Source organism: Dermacentor variabilis, chromosome 5 (genome assembly GCF_050947875.1).
Source record: "Dermacentor variabilis isolate Ectoservices chromosome 5, ASM5094787v1, whole genome shotgun sequence".
Lineage (NCBI taxonomy): Eukaryota > Metazoa > Arthropoda > Arachnida > Ixodida > Ixodidae > Dermacentor > Dermacentor variabilis.
Genome location: NC_134572.1, coordinates 108,201,641 through 108,214,008, shown reverse-complemented (window position 1 = coordinate 108,214,008; position 12,368 = coordinate 108,201,641). Strand labels below are relative to the sequence as shown.

The window sequence follows — 12,368 nt, the reverse complement described above, 5'->3', positions numbered from 1 at the left end:
AACAGGACAATAATATTTCATAGCACGCCGTAAACTGACAGGCACATCAATCCTCTACCCCCTCCTCTTCCTCCTTCTCCTCCCTATAACACCTGCTATTGAAAAACAACTCACCTGTATTTGTTTTTGAAGAACAGTCGCCTGTCCGGAACTTTGTTAGAGTGAACTTCGGAAGGTGCAGGCTCCTCGCCACTTGCACAGGATCACTCTGTCTCCACAAGAACACTATGTCTTCTGTGGTGTGGGCATCTAGTCACGGAAATGTGCAGAGTCGTTACTTTGATATTGCTTGTTCCTGTTATTAAGCGAGTTTCGCTTTACAGATTGCCGATCGGTAAGATTCTCGCAAGTATTCGAAAGCGATAACAATGTTTATATTTGTGTTCTGCTAGTATCAGTATTCAATATCGACGGAGTCTACTGTACTGTGTTGTCTTGTGCTATCACTTGTTTCATCTGTAGGCGAAACACTGGACTTACACTACCATTGCGCACTTTACTCGCAGTTACATTGTTTTGTCTGGCATGGTGTGTTCCTGAAGGCTATCTCCAATCCCTTACACTCGACTAGAGCGCTCACTTGCGTTGTATCTCGCTGTTCAAGTACGGAAAAGTTTCGCAATGATATACTCACAGCTGGTTGTTATAATCGAACAAGTTTGTCGATCAAACGGAAAATTCATCAGGTTCATGGGACAGGACAGCTTCAGCGACACCCTGCGTGTAGACAGTGGCGCAGTTAAGCGAGAAAAGACACAACGCAAGCGCTTCGGGTGCACCCTGTGTGAAAGCAAAACTACACTAATAAAGTGCGTTCGCGTGTCATCTGTGACATCGTTCGATCGTAGAGACGATAGGACAGCTTCCGTAGTGCAAGCCGAGGGTTGAGCCAGGGAGGAAAGCAATTCGCGCGAGTAATTTCGTTCGAGTGTTTCACTAAGAAACAGCCAGCCCAAGTAGGCCCACAGTATAAATCATTCAGAAAGTCAATGCTTAACGCTATTAACGTTTCTCATGAAGGAACGTTTTTCAGATTTGTTATCACGTCGCTCCATGCTGCCCCTTCTAAGACGTCTCGAAATGAAATGGCGTAGTGTGAACGGTGCGACCACACTCGTTTGTCAAAGAGAAACGAATGTCAAAGAGATTCTTTTTTTTTTTTTCCACTGTCCCTCCACAGATGATGATGGTGTCAATAAGGAGAAGGATGATTTATTGGTATCGCCTTTGAAACACTGTGGTAACAAATAGCCACCTAACCTGCTCGAGCTAATCAGGTACGCTGTACATCTTTTTTAGAGTAGCGTTTTGTTTACAATTCCTTAACCTTTCTTTTTCACTTCCTTAAACGTCTAATATCTACCTTGTACCATTACCTATGCTTGTGACGGATCTGGTCCTACCAATTTCTTCCCGTCCTCTGTTCCCGCCAATATTCTAAGCATATCTTCCTTTTCTCGGCTGTTGACCGCCTAATGTTCCCATTCACTTCAAATCCCAGCGGTTCTAGAATGTGTAAGTACGTTACCTACGGGTCTTGCTGGGTGAATGCCTTCTCATTTCACTAGGATGTACCGAGTTGTCTCAGGATTTTTGCTGCAGCAGGAACAGCTAGCGGAACGCTGACGACCCCTTGCGATCATGACAAATATTTGTAAAACGAAGAATTTTTTTATGTTGAAACCGGCGGCAGAATGAAACGCGTATTGGAATATAAGGATCGAGAATTCACGCAGCCTCACAGTTTGTTACTACCATCGTCACGGCTATTGGTTACACGTGTTTATATTGGGGCGAAGGGGCAAGGGCGATACATTCTGAAGGCGAACAATATTTATTATTTGAAGCGTTTTGCTTCTATCGTTTACAATAAGCCTAACTGTACCAGCCTTTGTATATAATTTTGTTGTCTTTTATTAAGTCATGAGACTCTCGGAAAATGGGCCATCGAAGAGCCGACTATCCCAATTATCAAAAATAAACTCCAGCGATAAAGGAAGGTAAAATGAAATACAAGTAAAATAACAAAGAAAAAAGTCAGCAATGAAAAATAATGGAAGAGTAAAACATCAAGTATAACTCCGGCATACAGCCTGCTATACTATATATGTATAGTCTCAATACTCTCAGTGCGGTGTATCGGCATCGCGCTAACTTCAAGTCACAGTGCTCGTTACCACAACAGTCACTTTCTCTATAGTCACTACACGAGAAACAAAACAAAAAGTAACATTGCACACAGCGAAGCTCACTGCCCATTACAACATACTACATGATAGACATTACAGTACATTACAACAAGGAATCCACGAAAGATCGATACAATATAGCATGAGCGTGCAGACAGTTAGATTAGTATGCATTCAGAGACGATCCGCTTTTAAAAGATTGTTCAATCTAGTGGAAAGTAGCGAAGTGCCGTGACAGCGTCTGTTCTGCTTGTTTCTATAAATCATCATTGATTTTGATGATATCAAAAAAACGTTTGCAACCTGTACCGCCGATCCTGGCGCGGCGGTGAATTACCAGATTATTTAAGAGAATTATGTGAGATGAGCAAAAACATTGCATACCTAATGCTGTAGAGCACGCTTCCGTCGGAATATATCCTGACCAGTACATTCGGCTTCATGATATTGTGAAAGGATCCGGTGATCTCGTTCGAGAAGAACGGGTCCGGCAGCCACAGCTTGTGAGGGTTCTCCAGAATGACATACTTTATTTGACCGCCCAGGTCGTTGAACTTGAGTCTCTCGTCTTTCCACTTCTGACGAAACGTGAGCTGCACGTCGAAAGCCTGCGCACGAACACAAAAGCGGGGCCAAATGAAGAAGTGCTCCTGTGCTAACTACGTGTGACTTGAAGTGCGTCATCGCCGACAAAAATTTTCCGCAGCGTTATTCCCGAAGGTGGCAGGTGAGAAGCGGTTGGAAGGCTTTGTATTGATGGAAATCGCAGAAAAGCATATGCAATATCATTAGCAATTTACTTTGTTTCACGTGTACGTTTCTGTGCTCCCGAAACGCAGCGTATAGCTTCTTGAGCGCAAGTGAGGCTACTGGTACATGCTTGAAAGCAGCCACAGATTTTTCGGCTGCTTACAAAGGTCTGAAAGGGGCCCCGTAGCACCCACTTTTATCCATGTCCTTGTTTTCGACCTTCAGAATTTCTCGTTGTTTCTATAAAGCTTTTGAGGGCGTCCTTAAACATAAATCCCGTCGACATTAGAAAGTGGTTACTTCCGACGGTCCAGCACAGATTCCCAGAGAATCATGGCGTCCGTCATGGGCAAAATCCAGCACACATACTTATTGATCGAGGAACTTAAGTGGCGAAGCTAAAGGATAGGCTTGAAGGTTAACATGGCTAGCTTAAAGACTAAAAGATTATTCCAAGCAGCATTAAGGAGTCTGGCGCGGGAGCAAGCGTTCGTGATTGGTATTTCGCCTCTTAAAGCAGCGAAGGAGCACGCGAGTAATCACGGGAAACCCCAGATGAGGCAACCGAGCTCCCCAGGCCTACAAAGATGTGTTGCAGCGCGTACGACAGGTACTGCCCATGAATGTCCCCTTTCCAATATCCTTGAAAAGGGAAGTATAACTACAACCAGTGCATTCTGCCAGCATTCCCCCTTGGGACCGAGTCTTGGAAGAAAATTGAAAGGGCTTTATGTACGACGCAAAGAGCGCTACAAAGGAAAGTGATATTCTGGTATAGGTGAGAGGGAGAAGTAAAGTTCGGCAAGCAATACAAGATCAGATAACCGGCGGTATAATAGGGTAACAAAAGGAGCACCAAGGGAAGGGAAACGCATTCGAGCGCGGAAGAGGATTAGAAGCAGTTATGGGATTATGAAACTCGCAGCCATTGAACGGCGTTGGCTGACACGAGAGAGAGCTAATAAGCGATCACTTGGGAGCGGTCATCGCCCCCCCAAAAAAAAAGAAAAAGATGATGGCACTTGTCACTTACCATATTTTTGTCATCGATGTCGCTTATCGAACGGAGGTACATGTTGGTGTAGACTATCACGGGACCTGCGATCAAAGCAGTGGCGAGCTTCGATGGCAGAAACTGGTTAGCTAATTGTAATATGTGCCCGTTACAGACAGAGGCATTCAGGACACTGTCATCTATTATAGAAAATTATAATTCGAATTCAAGCAGTCATAGATAGCGATGACTTAATGTTTGCGTGAAATCATGTAGATTAAACTGTCTTCATTATATGTTCATATTAGGTCGCATGGGGACCGTTTTTCCGCGTAATGCAAACGATAATGTTGAGGTCATGCCAGATTGAATACTAATAAAGTGTTTTCCAGAGAAGACACAATGACGTACAATTCAATTTTGACTGCAATCACAGTTGAGAAAGCATAGCCACAAAATGCCGCGCAAAAGATCACATATAAATGTGTCCTCGCCAAGAAGCCCCTCCTCTAGAGCTGGCCACAGGTACGCAGCTGCTAGAGATAGTTATGCTATAGTAATGCGACTGTGAGTTACCTTGCTCGGCTTCGGCATCAGTACGCTATGTTGCGTTATATACGGTGCACTCCCTGATTGGTCAAACGTCACCTATTGTGCCACCACAAGCATTTCAACTTTTGCGGCCGAATTAACAGAGTTTTTCGTTCGCAAACACTTCTTGCCATCGGTCGGTCGCCTTCGCTAATAATTTGTCGAGCATCAAGATTGGCTGGAATTAATTTGCTCCCACGAACAATTCTAGCTTTAAATGCCTTTTGTGAATACAGGCCCACAAGTATTGAAGTAAGAGCAGCGCACTTCACGGTCAGCAGGCAGTCAACCTTAATAATAAGGGTTAAGTAAAGAAGGATAACGCATGTTGCGGACGTAGTCATTGCTTAGCACGCTCCCGTTATTTCGGTGTAACCATTTAGTCCAACGCAATGAAGAAGTGCACCTTGCACGAGGAAAGAGAAAAGACTTTCTAAGAGGGAGTTTTCCACCATCAACAGAACCTATCCACTCCCCCGTTTTCTTAAGCCCATGTTCCGGCGTTATGCGTGAACCTAAGGCCATAGAGCAAGTGAGAATTTCGTTTACCCGTCGACTCGTTGGTTCCTGCCGGTCGCACTTGCTTGTCATACTTCTCCGGCTTGAAGAGGTCGTTTAGCACACGGCCAGCATAGTTCGCTATGTTGCTCCTGGCGAGACGAAAAGTAAGCGTGAAATCGATCAGCAAAGCCCGACAACACCAATAACCAGTAACAGGCTACAAAGGATGAAATATACGTGAATGTGCAAAGTAAACAAAAAGACATTTTTCGCTATTAGTTTGGAGGAAATAATGTCCATGTTAGTGGTATCGGATGCGGAAATCAAGCCCCTCCCCCTCCCCCCTCCCCGAGTAGCTTTTCTGTTCAATATTCTACAGCGACAAGCAAAATCTAACCTGACAATATACTAAAACTTGAGGCAGGCTCATCGTCACTCAGGTAAGTGTGATAGTTTCTTAACGGCCTGCACGGTGCTACAGAGGGAAACGTGTGCAAAATGAAACCACATAGTCGCTACAGCCCGAGCTGTATATGCACTAAAGTTATGCTCAAAGCGCATGTACGTAAATGTATGGGTATGAAAATGCGTGTGCAAAAGGATGTCTAGGCTACCACAGCGTACACTAGATGCGCTCTAATCAAGTATAACTCATCGCACGTCGACGTACGCGCACTCAGGAAGCGTCTTTTGTTTCTAGACGCTCGAAAAGTGCTGTACTGTGTTCACGTAGTTCTTGAACGCAGATAAAGGCAAATCACTCAAACATGCGTGTCGCGAAGTAAAATGTGCCCTTTGTGTTTTACGTAAAAGAAAACAATGGCCTCGTGATGTGTAGTTTAGATGAAGCATTCTTACTGGGCGTTTCCGGCTTGGAACAGAAAAAGAAGAATGGTGACGGCGGTTGCGAGCTTCAAGTATGGCCAACTGGTTGGACGGGCCATGCTGAGATTGTGGTCCCTGCAAGAGAACAAGCTGCCGTGGAGGCGATTATGAACTGTTTCATCTAAATAAAGCGGAGCGCTATTGGTGACATTGTTGGCGGACGGTGATCAGCAATGTTGAAGAGAAGCTCATGTCAAAACATTTCAACACGGAAACTTCTTTAAACTCCTGCATATCTGGCGCGGTACACACGTTATTATCATCACATGTCGAACATTGCACCAGAATACACGGGGGCGCTTCATATCTTTTTAGCATACGCAAAATGAAAAAAAATATGAATAGAAAGGGTTACGCACGAGACCAAACCGCACCTGAAGACAATGTTTAAAACAACTAGCAACAGAAAAACCGTCGGGGAAATGCTGGTGTAAACGCCATATATTGCAGTTGTGTCTGGAGCGACCAGCCTGTGATGCCACTCATTAAGTTCTTGGTTTGCCTAGTGAGTGCAGGTACACAACAAATGCGCCATAATGTGTGACAGGCCTTTGCTAAGGCACAGTCATAGCTAAAGTTATCATTTCAACTACGACAACAAAAAGTAACCGCGACTAGCAAAGGTCTGGCCCACGAATTTTAAGGCGCGCTTTAACAGGTATCGTAACTGACGTTCTTGGGCTCGCTTGCACTTACCAGTGGCAACAACTGCGTTGATATAACTAAGGTTCAAACGCAAATCGGCACGGGAGATTCCTGCGTGCCTCCTTATTGCGCATCTTCTCTTGTATCCGCAAGCTTGCTTGCGCAACATTCATTCGCACTAATCTAGAATTCGCGCCACGACTTGGAAGCCCTCGTCAGACTAACCTAATTAATGCGTTGGAAGCGGTCCAGGATCGTGCTGAGACACATAACATCTTAGTATGACTGGCCCAAAAGTGGTAATACTGTCAGCTCATATCTTAACCTCTCATCTTAACTGTGCCTTTTCCACAAACTCTACTACTATTTCCCACACTTGCGCAATAATGCACTGATTCTTCATCAACGCACCTCTCACCGACTATATTAATAGCCTAAGTGTATGGCGCCTGCATTGTACTACTGCTACATTCAATAAATCGTGCTTCCTTGTGAGTACAGAGCAGTGGAACGAGCTGCCAAAATCATGAGTTAATTGGCGCGATTGACAAAAAGTTAAGCAGCTACTGAGAGCCTATAGTTCCAGAAATAATTACTTAACTGACAGCTCTGTCATGCCTTACGTTATGGATGCTTTCAACAGTCATACCATTTGCGCACCCGATATGTTTATATGTTTTTTATGTTGTAGTTTTCATGACTACTGTGATTACTGATGTGCCTGCTCCCCCCTTATATAATACCCTGCAAGGGGCCTTTCAGGTATATCAAATGCTGATGATGATAATCTGACAATGCGCTGTTGCCCGCGTAACTCAAAACAACCTTACCAATCATGCGCATTAAATCGCCTACTTAGCGCGTACAAGCATTCAATCTGTCCGTCGCGCCAACTGTGCTGTTTACAAAATCTACAAGCGTTGTCCGAAGGAAACGGGTGGAGACACTGATAAGGCGATGCTCACCAAAGCAAGGAAGCGTCGAGCTTGGTAAATCCTCCCGCACAGAGGCGTCGCTTGCAGCGCCGCGACCTATGTGGCTCTTGGGTGGCGCTTTCGAGTAGCCCTCTCCTCAGAGTATAGAAGTAGATCGAGGGGGCTCGCGTCTTCCCAGTCGACCCCCGGTCCCTGCTATTTTCTTCTTTGCTCCCTCTCCCTTTTCTTTCACGGACTCACCAAGCTCGGGACGACGTCACGGCCTTTTCCGTTGTCTTGCTTTTTGACCAACTTTTTGTACTTTCATTGCGCCGCTCGCCCAGCCCAGCGGAAGTGGCGATAATTCGAATATCCTGTTGGTCGCGACGATTTGGGCGCCTTGACGGCGACGCGAAAAGGGAGGAGAAGGCGACGGCCTGTGCGGTGGGCAACTAGTGCGGATTGCGCAACCGTGTGTTCTGCAGATGTTGGCGGGGCGAGGGGGAGGGGTGTACGTGTGTCTGTAGGGGAGGGGGGTGTTTGCTTCCATGGTCTCGCCCCAGGAATGCAACCAGCGGCATTCAGCGTGCAACCCAGTTCAAGGCTTTTGCCCCCAGTTATTACAACTCGGCCCCCTTTCCACAGCGCCCCACTCCGGCTCCTTCGAGATATTGAGAGCGACGGTGGCCGGGGGTTGCGGGCGGCTCCGAAATAGAGGCGAAAGAGCGTCGCCGTTGCGTCTTTGAGCGCCCTGGTTGCCGCCCGTGTTTTGACGAGCTCGGCCGTCAAGCGAGCGTGATAAGCCGCCTGCGCTCTGCCACCACTGCGAAGTGACGCGCTTCCCTGGTGTAACATTTCTCCATCATCTGAGCACACGCTTGAACGCCTCGCGATTATCCGACCTGACCCTTTCCAGATCCATCAATCATACCCGCGACGAAGTGAGCAAGCTCTTAAGTTTGTTTACGTAGAGCAGTGGCGCACATTTACGCACGCTCGTCGATACAGAACAGCTCGTACTTCCCCACTCGGCACATACATGTGCACTCTAATCAATTGCACTTTGGAGTAGGCTTGTGTTCGAAGTATAGTTATTGTCCTGCTGGGTCTAGTTTCCTTCACCTTTTCAACTTTTTTCACCTCTTCGCGGTAGTGAGGAGTTTTCGCGAACCTTTGTGCATTCGGACCGGAAACATAGGCAAGCTGGCCGCCAAGTGTACTCGTATCGGTCGTAATATTAACGCAAGAGCATGTTGCACAGAGAAAAAAACTCACACAGGAAAAGACCTGCAGAATTCAATTTGTAACTCCTGCCTTCGTCATTCTATTCTCATTTTCTTTGCACCGACGATGCTTGTGGGAACAATATTATGCATAACATGTATCTAATCTAAAGTAAAGTATGTTTGGTTAGGTCCTTCTTTTCAACTTTTACATTCGACATGCCAACCAAGTTGACAGCCCAAGTTTGCAAGATAATAGTGCAGCCAGTATAGAAACGTGGAAATTCTGACGACAAAGTCTGAATGTTTTATTGAAGGAGGAGGAGGAAATAAAGAGAGAAGGCGGAGATGTTAGCCATAAATACGTCTGGTTGGTATACCCTTCTCTGGAAGAAGGCGCTACACGAGGATGTTGAGGTGTGCTTTCAGTGGGACCTCATGAGAGGAAGGGTCGAAGTCGCGGAAGTCGGATAAAAGATCCAGAAGGGATGTGTAATGACGAGATACGACTTTTGCATCCGCAAATAAGCAGCGAAGATTGTTTCATGTGACAAGATGTTGAGCCAAATCACCCTAATAAACCAGGAGCCAGAAAAAGTAAAGCGTACCTGCCACTGTAAAACTTCAAGTCAATCGACGCGCATTGTTTAGATCAGCATCTCTCAAGTGACTTCAATTTCTGCAGGATGCAACACACCTAAGCCTTTACACTAACTTTATACGAAAAATTATTTGTACGAAAAAATTGCTTTGAATATTCTTCCTTTTCCCCCAGGGTCCTACAAGGGTGAAACCCGTAGTCTAGTGACTTTGTTTTTCAACCATATCTTAACTTGCTTATTTCGCATCTAAGTTGTATATAAGTCGTTTCCTTTTGTATACCACATTTGTTATACTTTCACTTGCTCCATTTCCTGTCGCATCATCTGTTTTGATCCTGTAGCTAAAGTCCCCACTTAGCTGTTGTAGCATGATCCGCCGTAATGTCATCCTGCCGCATCCGAACCAGATAAATTAGCTATAATTGGCATTCCCCCATAGCCCACATAGAGAAGCGACGGATGATGAAGATAGGCCCTAAGAGGTTATATAAGGATTGGCAAACAAACATACAGATGCCGAAGAAATTAATAAAAAATAAGTCCCCTTTGTCGTATTTGACGCTGTGTAATTATACTATAAGGACTACAAGCTTTGTACGAAGACATCATCTTGTGTCTCCCGCGTCAGTCAGCGGATTTCGTCGGGGGAGCTGCACTTAGGACCCCTTGTGCTCTTTTCGGAAATAAACCTTCTTCTCGCACTCCGGTCCCAACAACCGCTACCGCGGCATTTATTACCTTTGGCTTTTTTCATATGTTCTAGCGCCCTCTCGCTTCCCGCTATCGCGTGCCCTCGGAGTCCCGCTCGTGGATCTATTCTCGGCGGCCATGTGTGAAGGAGCGCAAACATGGCCGTCGTTCTAGAAGCCTCCAGAAAATTCTCCATGGATCGCCATGTTCGCGCGATGAACACAAATTCGGTGAATTCTCTCGGCGGTTTAGGTTGCTCGGTGGTTGAGCCCTCTTGCTATTAGGTCACGGCCTGAATGCACAAACGGCCGTGTGCCGAAAAGGCGACATGCCTCGCGTAACACACCGGTGCTTCAAGTTATACCCCGATCTACGGTGTATACAATCGGGGCGAAAGCCTGCGGACAGCTCCAACGCAGAAAGCGCCGAACTTCGTCGCCTTCATACTTAAAAGCCAGGAACTGAGTGGTGAACTGCGTTCCTTGCCCGAGCAAATGTTTAGGCTCTTCTCCTTTAGAAGTTGCGTGCATGGACTATGGCGAAATTCAGCGTTTTATCTTTCGTAGTCATCCACAAAAGTTCGTGCCTGACTGTACGCCAAAACACTCCTAACCAAGTCCCAGATGTCTGTCCTAAAACCTCACAGGTTTCTTCGCGGAGTACCCAAAGTGGTATAGTGGGCTTTCAGGCTGCTTCTGCAACTTTCTGCAACTTCCGCAACAGAATCTGCAATTGATTCTTAAATATCTCTGCAGCCAACACCTTTCAGGTACCTTTTCGAACGTTCGATGGAATGTGTTTTGAAAACCATGTTAGCTTTTCGCTGCCACCTCACTTTGGTATTGTATGGCGATTGCTACATTCTAGAGCGTCTTGATAGCTTTCTGAACGGGAAACTTTTGTACTTGCCTTCATAAAAGCAAGTATAATAAGCACCAAGGATAAACACACTGAACGAATAGATAGTTCATGCTGCATGGTCAATGCCAGATGGGATGAAGCCAAACCGTGTTGAGATGGAGTCAATATAACCAATACTAACTCTATGCATGTTGCATTCTTCAAATCGCTGTGAGGCGACGGCTTAGTAAAATGTTGTAGCGTAGCCTTACTGCTCTGTCCTTCCCATTACCACCTCTTTCATGTCCAGACGTGCGCGTACCATTTGGAAGAGCTGCTGACGGTACCGATAAAACGGTAACAACTCTATGTAACGTTGCAACATGGTTGCAATGCTACACAGAATACATCCCGAAATGTTCCGTTTCCACACTAAGTGGTGTGATCGCCACTGCTGGAAATATCATGCCAGTGACCTTCTGAGTATGCGTTCTGGATCAATGTTTATGATAATTCGATGGGCTTTCTTGGCTACTACGCTGGAATAGACTACACTCTGTGCATGCCTTTAGCGTTCCTCGCACGGGAACCGAGATTTTGTAGCTATTATTTTGGTGTTCGTCTACTTAAACATGCAATAATGAAAGCAGCTATCGTCCGAACTGATTGAGATGCCGCTAAAACGTTCCGAAGAAATACGTGCTGCTTTCTGCCGATGTGCACATTACACGCATAGCCGGATGATAGTGGAATAAATGCGTTGAAATGGGCGAAATGCTGCGAGAAGGAGGAAAGAAGTAGAGGATAAGGGGGCTTCACTGGCGTTATTTTATTAATGCAGCCTTAAATTATGCCACTTAATTAGACCTCGCAGCCTAGGTGCTGCTGAACAAAAGTGGATGAGGTGGAATCTGGGATAGCACGAGGCCACCGTAGCACCTACAGACAGTCGCTTTGGCAGAAGGACTTGTTTTGCTAGGTCTATCAAAGTCTAAGTCATAAAGACGCAGCAGGTCACGATTAAAGAGACCGGTTGTCTGGCTAGTCGGCAGGGACGTTGATGCACAGTAGCGTGAATTCCGACACCACCACAAACAGATACTGAATAACGGAACCCACGTTGATATACGGCGCCATCACCCTGTCATTTTGTTTGTCAGCGCACTGTTAAATTCATGTAGTGTTACAAGCATCGAGCGATTACCACAAACTGGAACGAGAGGAGGCTAATCAAAGACTTGGGGGTTGTCTTTTATTAGGATCACTTCAGCTGCACACACGCTTTAAGATTTTTAAAAGCGCAGTAAACATATGAAACTAGAAACTTCACCTCAAATATAAACCAAAATGAAGCAATTTAGCTAGTTCAAGAATTGGTCTTGTAAAAGAATACACTTCCGGAGGCTGTGGAGCAATGAATTTATATAAGAAAGGCGCCGCCACGGTTGCACGCTGCCGCTTTCATTTTACTTCTTCATTTATGTATTTGTTATTTCTTCCTTTCCAAGCCGACACCCCTTGCCTCGAGCTCGAGGCCATGCGTC

At 45.7% G+C, this 12,368-nt stretch overlaps 1 protein-coding gene and 1 long non-coding RNA gene across 3 annotated transcripts in view; one reads left to right on the top strand and one right to left on the bottom strand.

Annotated features, from left to right (window-relative positions):
• Positions 1-7,796, bottom strand: part of LOC142583025 (glutamate-gated chloride channel-like) — a 12,194-nt gene extending 4,398 nt beyond the window's left edge. Inside the window, exons 1-7 of one of the 2 annotated variants that reach the window (XM_075693259.1) lie at positions 7,521-7,796; positions 5,884-5,985; positions 5,074-5,174; positions 3,973-4,037; positions 2,574-2,797; positions 635-717; positions 115-249 (exon numbers count right to left, since the gene is read on the bottom strand). In XM_075693259.1, coding sequence (XP_075549374.1) covers positions 115-249; positions 635-717; positions 2,574-2,797; positions 3,973-4,037; positions 5,074-5,174; positions 5,884-5,969 — 694 coding nt within the window. In that variant the 5' untranslated portion in view covers positions 5,970-5,985; positions 7,521-7,796. Of the gene's footprint in view, positions 1-114; positions 250-634; positions 718-2,573; positions 2,798-3,972; positions 4,038-5,073; positions 5,175-5,883; positions 5,986-6,606; positions 6,820-7,520 lie in introns of those variants that run through there. The other variant, XM_075693260.1, reaches the window with a different exon arrangement.
• LOC142583027 (uncharacterized) overlaps positions 196-12,368 on the top strand; it is a 38,775-nt gene continuing 26,602 nt past the window's right edge. Inside the window, exons 1-2 of the long non-coding RNA XR_012828533.1 lie at positions 196-334; positions 1,181-1,277. This is a non-coding gene — a long non-coding RNA (uncharacterized LOC142583027). The remainder of the gene's footprint in view (positions 335-1,180; positions 1,278-12,368) is intronic.